The sequence below is a fragment of the Budorcas taxicolor genome, chromosome 10 (genome assembly GCF_023091745.1).
Source record: "Budorcas taxicolor isolate Tak-1 chromosome 10, Takin1.1, whole genome shotgun sequence".
In the NCBI taxonomy this organism is placed as follows: Eukaryota; Metazoa; Chordata; class Mammalia; order Artiodactyla; family Bovidae; genus Budorcas; species Budorcas taxicolor.
This window is the reverse complement of record NC_068919.1, coordinates 5,147,282-5,160,501: the sequence shown is the minus strand read 5'-3', so window position 1 is coordinate 5,160,501 and position 13,220 is coordinate 5,147,282. Positions and strand designations below refer to the sequence as shown.

General features: G+C 46.9%; 1 protein-coding gene across 1 annotated transcript; it reads right to left on the bottom strand.

Annotated features, from left to right (window-relative positions):
* Positions 1-1,867: 1,867 nt before the first annotated feature.
* On the bottom strand, positions 1,868-12,630 carry ARL14EPL (ADP ribosylation factor like GTPase 14 effector protein like). The gene is made up of 4 exons (XM_052647127.1): positions 12,561-12,630; positions 9,790-9,891; positions 7,381-7,520; positions 1,868-2,090 (listed from the first exon to the last, which is right to left on the bottom strand). Exons 2-4 carry the CDS (start codon positions 9,880-9,882, stop codon positions 1,868-1,870), a joined length of 456 nt encoding a protein of 151 aa, XP_052503087.1. The 5' UTR covers positions 9,883-9,891; positions 12,561-12,630.
* Positions 12,631-13,220: the final 590 nt, after the last annotated feature.

Sequence of the window (13,220 nt, the reverse complement as noted above, 5' to 3'; positions counted from 1 at the left end):
GTCCTGCCTCGGTTTGTCGTCCTGCCCACCTAGAGTATGGGATGAGGTGGGGGAAGCCAGGTGGACTCGAGTTTTGCTCTCTGGGACCCAAGCTTCGGCTTCTCGGCTCCGCTGCTCTTGGCTCTCTGCCCCGCTACGCTATCCTCTTTCCGGAACGCAGGCCTTCCGTCTTCCTGCTCCCTGGCCCACCCTCCCATCCTAGCCTCCCTTGCACCACTTTTGCCATCTGGCCACGCTAGCAGCGCTTCCCCTTCCAATTTTTAATTTTAGCAAAAAATACAGTTCTCTTGAATTCTGACCTGTAGCCGTCTAGACTAGTAGTGTTCCACACACCCAGGACTCCAGCCCTGATGGCATACACAGAGAGAAGAGCTACAGTGGGAGGGAGATCACTCCAGGATGTGGCCTGGAGCCCCCACACCCTGGAAGTGGGAAACGTGGGGTGCACGGGGTAGGAAGAGCTCTGCACGTCTCCCACCCGACCTCCTTGTGCTTGTTCCAGGAACATTCCCTAGGGTGAGCCACCCAGAATGGCTGGGTCCAAACTGAAGAACTGAAAGGGAAACTGATCACCTGCTATCTGGGGAGGTGTGGGCATGTTAGGGAGGCACCCTAAAAGGGAGAAAAATGGAATTCCTCTGGCTATATGCCTGGATGGCTGGAAGCATAGAGCACAAAGTTGAGTCTGGAAAACCCAGTAAATTCTGTGAAAGAGAGTCAGTTTTCCTGCTACAGGAATATTGGCATCACAGCCTGACCTGCAGGACTTTTGTTACTTCAGTCTCAAAACCTACTGTTAAGTAACAAGTTCAGAACTATCATGAACCTTCCCGGGCATGTGGACTGTGCAGTAATAACTACTTTTGATTATGCATGGAAAAAAAAAAAACTGAAAAGTAACATTTCAGGTTACAGGAGCAGCATCAACCTCACCTGGGAATGCAAATTCCTGAGCTCTGCCTCAGACCTAACAAACGAGAAACTGGGGGTGGGGCAGAAAGCTCTACCATATAACCCAGCTTCCAGGCGATTCTGACGCACGCTGAGGATGAGTACCACTGAGTCAGTAAACAGGCGTCAGAAAGACGAATTCAAAGCAAGCTGAGTCCGCGTCTCTATAAACTTCCTACCATGTATCAGAAATGAAAAAACCCACATCATGTATCTAGTCAGTCAGGTATCAACCACTCAGTTAGCCAGCACACAACAATATGCTTTTGTCGAATAACTTTTCTCCGTTTGAAAAAATATTCTGAAATACTGATCCTGAAAAGAAAAAACAATGTAAACTACTGACTTTTCGGATGTTCAAGTCCTGTTTCCATGTAAAATACAAATTTTTAATACAAACAGTGCCAAGTATTAACAGGTTTTAGTATTATTAAAACAGTAACAACAGAAAATGAGACTACGGGTGTGCAGTGCCACATCAATCCAAAGAGCAGTTCCGATCTAGAACTGGCGATGGCTAAGAGCCTAAGCGTAACTATTATGAATGTATGACCCTACGTTCTATGTCAAGACAAGCTCTCAGCTACAGAATTCTGAAAATCCTCACACTCCCTCTTCTAAGGTCCCAGCAAAGGGGAAAGGGACTTTTAATCTGAGAGCAGAGTAGTGATGGAGGTGCTGGTACTGATAACCACCCCCGGCCTCGCTCCTGGGTTACCAGGGGAGGAATCTGAGACATCAGAGCAGGAAGGTTGGAGAAGGGGGGCGGTTCCACACCGCTCTGTGGCTTCGGGAGAACAGGAGTCTTACGTTACATTTTTAAACACTGTTTCCCCCAGTCCTAAAATTCACCCAGGAGACAGAAGCTGGCTTAAATGCAAAGAAGAGAAAAGCGATCAGCCTGCAGGGCTGCGTCCTAGTCGGGGATGTCAAACGGCTGCGCGCTGATGACCTCCCCGGTCTCGGTGACGATGGCGTCGTAGACCCAGCGGCGGTTGCAGCGGCACTCGGGCCCGCACTTGTTGGAGTTGCACTTGGGGCACGGGTAGAAGCAGCCCAGGCAGTTCTTCTCCAAGCAGTCACACAGGTCCGCGTCGTTGCAGATGAGCCTGCCGCGTTTGTCGTACTTCCTCATGACTCTGCAGAGGAAGAGAATGCCGCTAGCCATCTGCCAAAATAAGCTCCCTTTGTTCTGAAGAAGCAGAACCCTGAAGACACAGCCACACTTCAGAACTTTCAGTTCGGTTCAGTTCAGTCGCTCAGTCGTGTCCGACTCTTTGCGACCCCGTGAATCGCAGCACGCCAGGCTTCCCTGTCCATCACCAACTCAGGCAGTATGGCCTGGGAAATTCAGTCCATACATTCCCTGACCCTCACAGTCAGGCCGTCACTCAGAGTGATGCTCCATCCTTCCAGCACGCTGGAAGGGCATGGCAGCCAACTGAAGCCAATTGTGAGGAGCAGCTGATTGAAAGCTTCCTTCTACAAAACTTCACTTAGAAATATAACCATTCTTAACGGGATTTTTTTCTACTACATTACATTCTTTTTTTTCTTTCTTAACAAGCAGCATTCCATACACCTAAAACTGGGCTTCACCTGGTGGCTCAGTGGTAAAGAATCTGCCTGCCAACGCAGGAGACAGGGTTCCTTTCCTGATGCGGGAAGATTCCCCATCATGGAACTAAGACGGGGCGCCACGGTCACTGAGCCTGTGCTCTCAAGGCTGTGAGCCGCAGCTACGGAGCCCAAGTGCCACAGCTAGAGAAAAGCCCACACAGCAACCAAGGCCCGATATAGCCCCAAATAAATAAGTACATCAGATAAAAGACTTTTAAAATAGTGGCCAACTTTTACAAAAAAGGAAGAAGGACTTCCCTGGTGGTCCAGTAGTCAGGAATCTGCCTGCCAGTGCAGGGGACCCAGGTTTGATCCCTGGTCTAGGAACTAAGATCCTACACACTGTGGGGCAACGAAGCCTGGCAGTCACAACGACCGAGGCCTGAGCACCGTAGCGCCTGTGCTCCGCAATGAGAGAAGGCACTGCCGTGAGAGGCCCGTGCACCGCAGCTGGAGAGCAGCTCCCGCTCGCTGTGACCAGAGAAAGCCCATGTGTTGCAGCAAAGGCCCGGTGCAGCCAGAAATAAATAGAAGGCAGTGGCACCCCGCTCCAGTACTCTTGCCTGGAAAATCCCATGGATGGAGGAGCCTGGTGGGCTGCAGTCCATGGGGTCGCCAAGAGTCGGACACGACTGAGCGACTTCACTTTCACCTTTCACTTTCATGCATTGGAGAAGGAAATGGCAACCCACTCCAGTGTTCTTGCCTGGAGAATCCCAGGGACGGCAGAGCCTTGTGGGCTGCTGTCTATGGGGTCGCACAGAGTCGGACACGACTGAAGTGACTTAGCAGCAGCAGAAAAAAAGAAAAAGCAACTGTAGTGAAGACACTCACATTTCAAATGACTCAAGATAAGCATCAGAACTGTTAGTTACTATTCTGACATGACTAAGAACAAAAACAGGCAAACTGAAGACTCCTCTGCTAGCCGTCTCCTGAGGCCATGGCTTCTGCCCCTGTCTCCTCCATTTTTCACCCGGTGTGGAGGCAGGAAATTCTATATGAGTGGAGAGCCCTAGAGACCTACCTCGCGATTTGCATCCGCTTGATGCCTTCAGCCTCTACAAGTCCAGGAAGCAAAAGTCTTCCACCAGGACTCTGCCGCCCTCTCACAACCAAACCGTTCTGAAATAAATCCTTCAATATGGAGCCGCTTGAAACTCTGAGAATGACAGAAGTGCCTATGTAGGGCCTGTATCTGTTATTCCCAGCTGAAGTCAGACAAGGCTGTGAAACTCTGACCTTCTGCACCCATGGTCCCCAAGCATTACCTCCCCTTCCTGTTAGCGGAGAAGGTCAAGGGTCACTACTCAGATTTGCCTGATCATCTCAATTTAGCAGGACAGCCTTCCAATGAGGACTGACACTGGAAGCATTTCATCTGAGGGATGAAAGCGCCTACCCCCAACAGGAAACGCAGGTGTCAGCAGCCAAGGAGATGGAGACTCTATTATGGGAACGACAGGGATGGGGAGTCACGCAGCCGGCAGAGAGCCCAGCTTGGCCTCTGTCCTCCCTGTGCCTTCACCCAAATACTCCCCACCACAACGCAGATGTCAAGACGGATCCTAGTTGCCTGCCCACCGCCGCTATCCACTGTAAGAGTCAAAGCTATCATAGGTACAAAATTGTACAAGACACACATGCGTAGATCAATAAAACACACGTGCCCACTGCCCAGCTTAATGAAGGAGTGTTGCGTCTTCGACATCTTCATGCCCCACCGGCTGCATCCCTCCACTTGGCCAAAAGGAATCTCATCTCCTTGTTTTACTTTTTGTGATGCCATATGCATCATTCAGATGCAACATTCAGAAAACTAAGATCATGGCATCCGGTCCCATCACTTCATGGCAAATAGATGGGGAAACAGTGGCTGATTTTATTTTTCTGGGCTTCAAAATCACTGCAGATGGTGACTGCAGCCATGAAATTAAAGACACTTGCTCCTTGGAAGAAAAGTTATGATCAACCTAGACAGTATATTAAATAGCAAAGACATTACTTTGCCAACAAAGGTCCATCCGATTAAAACTATGGTTTTTCCAGTGGTCATGTATGGATGTGAGAGTTGGACTATAAAGAAGGCTGAGTGCAGAAGAATTGATGCTTCTGAACTGTGGTGTTGGAGAAGACTCTTGAGAGTCCCTTGGACTGCAAGGAGATCCAACCAGTCCATCCTAAAGGAAATCAGTCCTGAGTGTTCATTGGAAGGACTGATGCTGAAGCTGAAACTCCTAATACTTTGGCCATGCGAAGAACTGACTCATTGGAAAAGACCCTGATGCTGGCAAAGGTTGAAGGCAGGAGGAGAAGGGGACGACAGAGGGTGATGAGATGGTCGGATGGCATCACCGACTGAATGGACATGAGTTTGAGCAAGCTCCGGGAGTTGGTGATGGACAGGGAGGCCTGGCGTGCTGCAGTCCACGGGGGTGCAGAGTCGGACACGGCTGAGCGACTGAGCTGACTGACTGACTGATGCCATACGTGTATGTATCTCCAAGCACTCTGCGTTTTCCCTTCTGTAACTTTCTTTTTGAATTCTATATCATGATTTAAGATTCATGTAGCTATGTTCAAATATTTCTACGTCTATATGTATTCCACTGTACAACTAAACCAGCTACGTATCTTTTCCATAATGGACAGGCATTTGGTCTATTACTGCTTTCTTTTCTTTGCTATTGCAGAGATGAGTTTGTTGAACATGTATCCTGTTGTGCACGTATGGGTTTTTCCAGAATATACACCCAGGAGTGGAGGTGTTAGGTCGTAAGGTACACACGCAGCAATGCAAGTTATTTTAAAATAGTGGCTGTCCTAGTTTATACACTTTTTCATGTCCCATGGCTTCATCAGCAGTGATATCAGAAGACTAAACTCTTTACCCACCTGGGCAGTGCAACGCTTCCCATACAGTACCAATAAAGAGGCTTCAGCATCCCGAGTGTTCACTAGCCTTTTCATGTGTGTGTGTGTGTGTGTCTAGTTGCTCAGTCGTGTCAGACTCTTTGTGACCCTGTGGGCTGTAGCCCACCAATCTCCTGTGCCATGGGAATTCTCCAGGCAAGAATACTGGAGTGGGTTGCCATGCCCTCCTCCAGGGGATCGTCCCAACCCAGGGATCAAACCCAGGTCTCCCGCATTGCAGGCAGATTCTTTGTCAACTGAGCCACCAGGGAAGCCCAGGAATACAGCAGTGGGTAACTTATCCCTTCTCCAGGGGATCTGTCTAACCCAGGAATCGAACTGGGGTCTCCTGCATTGCAGGCAGCTCCTTTACTGGCTGAGAAAGCCTTTTCTTCTATGAAATAAATACCTATACACTGTTTGGTTCATTTTTCTCTTAGGATGGTTATCTTTTCCTTCAGAAATAACTTCTTCTACCATGTGATATCTCTCTCATTATTTTTAGGGTATCTTGCAAAGGGCATTAACTCTTAATTTCAATGCAGTCAAATATATCAACCTTTTTCTTTATGGTCTTAATTTATGCCTCTGATGTGCTAGCAATAATTGAATTTATGATACTTCTGTGCCCTTCTGATACTTGAATTCATTCCTATGGGTATATTATTTCTCCTAATTGAAAGGGACGGAGTAAAGGGACAAAATAAGTGATTAAACTGTCAACCCCACTAGAGGACTGTAATGAAGAAAGAAGTATGGAAGACCCCTGTAAGTTAATGATCACTGAAGAAAGCAGGCTGGCTTCCCCACAAAACCGAGCAGGCTTGCTTAGCAACAGCACCGCGTAACAAGAGCATGAGGCATGCCCCCAAACAATGAACAGTGGCGGCCGAGACCCACACCCTGCCCAGGGAGCCCGGGAGGCTACTGATCCCTAGGACGTGCTCTCCGGACACACGGAAAACAATGAGTCATGGAAAGATGGCATTTCCAGATGGAAGGCCCTCACTGCATGAGGCCTGAAATAGCCTTCCATAGTGCCACGACAGTCCTGGCTTGACTCTGTGGGGACAAGAGAACTCCCCTGCCCAGCCTGGAGGAGGAGCCGACGGGACAGCCAAGAAAGAGCAAGAAGGTGGCTTACCTCCTCACTTTCCTTTCATTATAAAACGGTAGCCCACTAAGTTCTCGGGGCCTGGCACCCTCTCGCCTGCCCACAACCCTTCCAAGCATCCTATTCTAATGCATCACTTCTTACCTACCACTTTGCCTCTCACTGAATTCTTCCTGCACCGAGACGCACAGGACCAGAGTTCTTTGGAGCCCCTGAACCACCACCTAGAGGCTGCATGACATGTATGTGCTTAGTCACTTCAGTCATGCCCAGCTCTCTGCAAGCCTGAAGACTGTAGCCCACCAGGCTCCTCTGTCCGTGAGATTCTCCAGGCGAGAATACTGGAGTGGGTTGCCATGCCCTCCTCCAGGGGATCTTCCCGACCCAGGGGTTGAACCCAGGTCTCTTAAGACTCCTGCATGGGCAGCCAGGTTCTCTACCAACAGCACCACCTGGGAAGCCCTTCATAACTATATAACTGTCTTAATTTTAATCATCTTTCATACTACATCTATTACTCCAGTGCAAGGAATTCTGAAGCATGTTTTTAAAAAATTGATGCCTAATTGGGGATTAGAGGCTTTTCTTGAAATTGCTAACTTCCAGACATATGGGGTGATATTGTACTTTAGAAAATACATTTTTAGTACACATGCTACTGAAGTGAACACGGAAAATACATTTTTAAATCATAAAACAGAGACAACCTGTAATTACTTTGTCAAGGAGAACTCACGCATTTTATAATCCCACAGATCAAATATAATAAATCTTGATCTTACTTGGAGTTTACAGAAAAATACTCATTCATCTTTGACATTCGTGCTTTCTTTTTTTGCTGCCTTGTTTCAGGATTAAAGTCAGCCACCTGTGGTCCAGGATTTTGAAATGCCAAGCATTTTAACTGCCGCTCTATCTGTTGCTATGAAACAAATAAAATGTATTAGTAGTAAGAATCTGATAGTTTTATCTGTTTTACATTGCATCAAGATGAAGTTTCTGTAACTTTTACCATATCAGCATGACAGTTCAGTTCTTGTACCTAGAGAAATAAACAGTTTAATCTGATTAGTTTCAAAAGATGATGTAAAATTTTTCATATTAGGTCATTCTTTCTGAATAAACAAATACATAGTGTAAAGCTACATATAATTGAAAAATAAAAAAGAAGGGGGAACAGAAGAATTTCATTTAAACCGGGAAAACACCCCTTGGCGTCACAAAACTGGTGGGGATGACGTAAAAGCCCTTCCTCCAGGCAAAGTGTCCAGAACAGTGAGAGCACAGCACCCAGAGCCCTCCATCCCCAAGCTCAGCAGAGTGGCACTCAGCATCTGGGGCCTAATACCCGGTGATCTGAAGTGAAGCTGACGCCATTAATAACAGAAATAAAGTACACAATAAGTGTAATGCACTCAAATCATCCTGTAACCAGTCCCGCCCCCCGCCTCAGTCCACGGATAAATTGTCTTCCATGAAATCAGTCCTGAGTCCCAAAAGGGCTGGGGACTGCTGCTCTAGGCATGTCTCCGAACTCACTGCCCAGGATACCGAAGTAGAATACAGCCACCTGAGGGATCCTCTCTCAGTCAAAGCCAGGTGGCAAGAAGAAAGCTCTTGCTTGAATGACTTTCTAGCGTGTCAGTGGAAATTTTCAAAATACCTGTTTGGGGATATTTATAATTTGAACTGGAGAAGGAAATGGGAACCCACTCTAGTATTCTTGCCTGGGAAATCCCATGGACAGAGAAGCCTGGGAGGCTACAGTTCATGGAGTCACAAAGAGTCGGACATGACTGAGTGACTAACACAAACACGTAATTTGAAATTGAGGTTTCCCTGGTGGCTCAGCGGGAACAGAATCTGCCTGCAATGAAGAAAACATGGGTTTGATCCTTGGGTTGGGAAGATCCCCCGGAGAAGGGGACAGATACCTATTCCAGCATTCTTGCCTGCAGAATCCCATGGACAGAGGAGCCTGGCCGGCTACAGTCCATGGATCAAAGTGAGACACGACTTACTGACTAAACAACAACTGGAAAAGAAAGTAATAAATATGCTTCAATCAATCCTGAGAACTAGTTCTGATCATGCAGCACACATTATCAGGAGGGAAGGCAACGCTCTTTCTAAAGTTGTTAGAAGAAAGTAGTCTGAGTTGCCCCAAAACACTCAGGCTAACACATATATGAAAGGACATTTCTAAACCAAGGGGAAGCTTTCAATGTAACAAATTAGTAACAGAACCTCAGGCTTTTTTTAGAAATAGTCTAGTCACTCTAAAATAATATGGGCATGTTTCTTTAAATTTCATTTTGGTTGGTTTGTATGGCTTTCTTTTACAAACAACCTTCGGAAACAATTCTATACTTAGGTATGCTGCTGCTGCTGCTGCTGCTAAGTAGCTTCAGTCATGTCTCACTCTGTGCGACCCCATAGATGGCAGCCCACCAGGCTCCCCTGTCCCTGGGATTCTCCAGGCAAGAACACTGAAGTGGGTTGCCATTTCCTTCTTCAATGCATGAAAGTGAAAGTGAAGTCACTCAGTCGTGTCCGACTCTTAGCGACCTCATGGACCGCAGCCTACCAGGCTCCTCCATCCATGGGATTTTCCAGGCAAGAGCACTGGGGTGGGGTGCCCCTGCCTTCTCCATATTTAGGTACAGGTGTGCAATAAACACAGCTCAGCATGATCTACTATTCTCCGTAGCACAACAAAAACAAAGAATTAGATGTCTCTGCTCAAACCCTGGCTCTGCCACTCTTACTGGGGTGCTTTAAGAACATTCCTACGTCTAAGACTCAGTTTCTCCTTTTGCAGAATGGATTAATAGTATCTTGTGTTAAGGGTTAGGTGTGTTAACATGGGCCAAGTTTTAGAGCCAGGATAGTATATCATGGGGAAAAAACACAAGGATTTGTTAAATGAAAATACTTGACCGTATTCTCTACAATTATTCTACTCCAAGGGTAGGACTTTACTGCACAGGACGCTGGGAACTGAGAGGCACAGAGGGGACAGGTGAGGTGAGAGCAGCCTGGCAGTGAGCAGGATGTAGATGAGGGAGCAGAGATCTTGCCCGTGGAATCCTGATGGGGCCACCTTCCCACCCAAATCCAAGGCAACTCAGAGACTCCACACGTTGAGAACTCCCCAGATACCACGGAATCATAGTATCCATGTGCCATACCAGTTGCTTCTGTCCAATCTGACAGTTTTTCTCAGAACTTTGACCTGCAGGTCTCTCTTGCGTGGAATTGGTTTTTCCTGATTGTTCACTCATTTCTGATCACTACAGAGAAGTCATTGGAAAAAATAAAAACACATTAACATCACATATTCCAAGTAACTTAACCCTGTGACTTTCCTGCTCTCTCCCTACCGTCTTACGCTGTTCTCAAAGCCAGACTTACTGGAAAAACCATTGCTTTCCTGGCTCTTAATTTTTATTTACCACTCACTCTTAAATCCTGCATCTGACTTCTCCAGAATGCTTTACTGACGTCTTTCTGGCCTGGTGTTCAATGAGCAAAGTACCTTTGACAGTTCTTAGCATCACAGATCTTGCAGGAGCAGGCAACCCTGGGGCCATCCACTCCTGCTCAAGAGGACTAGAAATTCTTAGACCTGGGTTCTTCCCTCACTTACACTTACTTCCTTGAAAAACAGTAAGATGTGTTAATATCATACACACATCCTCAGTAACTTTGCGAACATCTCTGCTCCCATGGTTTCATTATCACATCTTCTGAAATCGTTGCCCGGGTTGCCTCCAAAAGCCCCAGCTTTCTCACTCAAGTTTTCTGACATATTTCTAACACAACTTGGGGTAAATGGAAGCAATCAGTTTTCCATACAACTCAGCTGTTTACGTGCCTGTAATTTACTTATTGAAATACTTCAATATATGTACAAGACGTCTCTGCAGGCACACGGTGTGTGTCTGTGTGTGCACACACACGTGCGTCTTAGGTGACCCTAACACACGGTGCCAATGGCAAATCCACCCTCTGAGCTTCTCTGCAGTGTTCTGCCAGAAAGGACCATGCGGCTCCCGCCTCTCTCGTCAACCACCCATGCTGGGAGCAGGGCGCTGTTTCTAACAAGGGACCTGAGGGTTATGCTCAGTTATGACCAGTCCATCCGTACCACCGCTCTGCCTGCCAACCAGAAATCCCAGTGCCACCAACACCTCTGCTCCTCCCGTGCCTAGGGCCACTAGACGTGGAGTGTCCACTCTTTTGTGTCCTCCCTCCAGTTCCCAAGGTAGGTTAGAAGTCACGTTGACTTTTCTTTCCTAACATTCCTAACATTGACTCTTCCTTTCCATTCTGTATCAGGTAGCTATTGCTGTTTAGCCACCAGGTCGTGTCCAACTCTCGGCGACCCCATGGGCCGCAGCACGCCAGGTTTCTCTGTCCCTCACCATCTCCCGGAGCTTGCCCAAGTTCATGCCCATTGAATCAGTGATGCCATCCAACCATCTCATCCTCTGAGCCCTCTTCTGCCTTCAATTTTTTCCCAGCATCAGGGTTTTTTCCAGTGAGTCAGGTAGACACTACCCGAAAGACAGCAATAGTAATAGCAGTTAACGACCGAGAGGAGCATAACGTTCACCTCAGTCTGACTAAACTTCCGCCTTCTTCTGACTCTATGCCCTGACCTCCCTTACATCCTTTCTTCAGAAAATGTGTCATTGTGAATTCTTTCTCTACTCCATTGAGATGTAAATCTTTTCCCAGCCTCCTACGGCCAGTTTTACAAGCCCAGAAGGTCTTTCTCAAGGACTATGAACTATCCCTTTGAAATGTTATCAGCTCCAGAAGGACCAGGCACCCATCTGCCAGTCTCTGAGAGAAGGTAGAAGCCTAACTCACTCATTGGCGGAGTAGTGAGCGCCAGTTAGTTAACACAGGCAGCCTAATCACAGAGATTTGCAAGCTTTGGAATTACTCAGTGTGCTCAACACATCCCATGGATCCCGCCCCTAAAGCCCTGTAATATTTCACTCCCACATCTGTTTCAGTGGAGTTGAGTTCAGGCTGAGTTCTGGCTCTCCTTCTCTGTGACAACATGGTATACACTCCACTTTGCCTGCTTCACTTGGTCACCTGCAGCTTTTGCTTTGACACTATCCCATGCAATTTCACATCTCATCAGCCAGACATTCCCAGGGAGCATTTCTCAAGCTATCTGGATATAAAACCATACGGAGCTATTTTTTAAATGATCAATTCCTTATCAGATGCCAGCCCTACTGGGGTGACCACTCGCGGATGAAAATCGTGATGATCAGCAATAATTAATAAGTTCTCCAGATGAATCATCCTTAGGAAATTACAGGCGGTTAGGATAGGTATAATTTTCTTCACTCAGTTTTGCCATCTCATCCTATAAAGACTGCCCACAATTTCTTCCTACCCTAAATTTACCCAGAACATTGTGGTCATGTTGATATTCTTAGATCAGAAACATCTTTATCTGATTCCTATGAAGACTTCAGTGACTCCTCTCTGCCAATAACATCCCACATCCCTGCCGTATCAGTGAAGGTTCATCGAAATGGACTCTGGTGACCTATCTAGGCTCACCTCCCCACATTCCTTCCCTTGGGCCAAAGCTACTGAGCTACCCAGTCCTGTTAACACCCCTCCCATCGCTTACCTAATTCCAGCCTTCCCCTTTAACTCTGGTTTATCTCTTTATTCCAAGAAGCCTCCCCATCACTCTCATCCTCAAAGAATACTTTCTTTCTTGGGCTCAGTTAGAAGCTTCCTCAAGAAAATTGCCCCCAGAGGGGTCCTAAACCTTCTAGCTTCTTCATGTAACAAATTTTCTTCCATATGGGAATAGTCATGACTTTATGATCACCTTTGCAAGCAAGAACATCTTCTGAAAGAGCATCCATTTAACTGCATTGGGAGAAATGAGTATTTTATGCAAATCCTCAACCCAACATACCTTTAAGTCCTTCATGAAATGTTTAGTTCAATTCAGTCGCTCAGTCGTGTCCGACTCTTTGCAACCCCATGAATTGCAGCACTCCAGGCCTCCCTGTCCATCACCAACTCCTGGAGTTTACTCAAACTCATGTCCATCGAGTTGGTGATGCCATCCAGCCATTTCATCCTCTGTCGTCCCCTTCTCCTCCTGCCCACAATCCCTCCCAGCATCAGGGTCTTTTCAATGAGTCAACTTTTCGCATGAGCTGGCCAAAGTATTGGGAGTTTCAGCTTCAGCATCAGTCCTTCCAATGAACACCCAGGACTGATCTCCTTTAAAATGGACTGGTTGGATCTCCTTGCAGTCCAAGAGACTCTCAAGAGTCTTCTCCAACAGAAATGCAGGTCTCCACAAATAGATTAGATTAGGGTAAAACTTACTCCTTCTTACTCTGAATAAAGCAAAAGGAATTTTTAGTAGAATTCCACCAGGTCCTAAAACTGTAATTGGATTTTAGTTGGGAGTCCAAAATACCTGTCCCAGGAAAAGTAATAAAATGGTTCAGAACTCCATTTATTCCTCTGCTTGGCATTTCCCACGCAGGGGTTCCTAACCAGAGAAGGAAAGCAAGGGGCCCTTGAACTTGGGATGAATAAAGAATATCTATTTTTACTCACC

Bases quoted from the DNA above. Each gene is read 5' to 3' on its own strand.
- ARL14EPL (XM_052647127.1), bottom strand. From the start codon at position 9,882: ATGAGTGAACAATCAGGAAAAACCAATTCCACGCAAGAGAGACCTGCA. The intron at 7,521-9,789 runs GTATGGCACATG...TTTGTTTCATAG, and splicing joins AGATTGGACAGAAGCAACTG to CAACAGATAGAGCGGCAGTT. The intron at 2,091-7,380 runs GTAAGATCAAGA...CTTCCTCTGCAG, and splicing joins TATTTTTCTGTAAACTCCAA to AGTCATGAGGAAGTACGACA.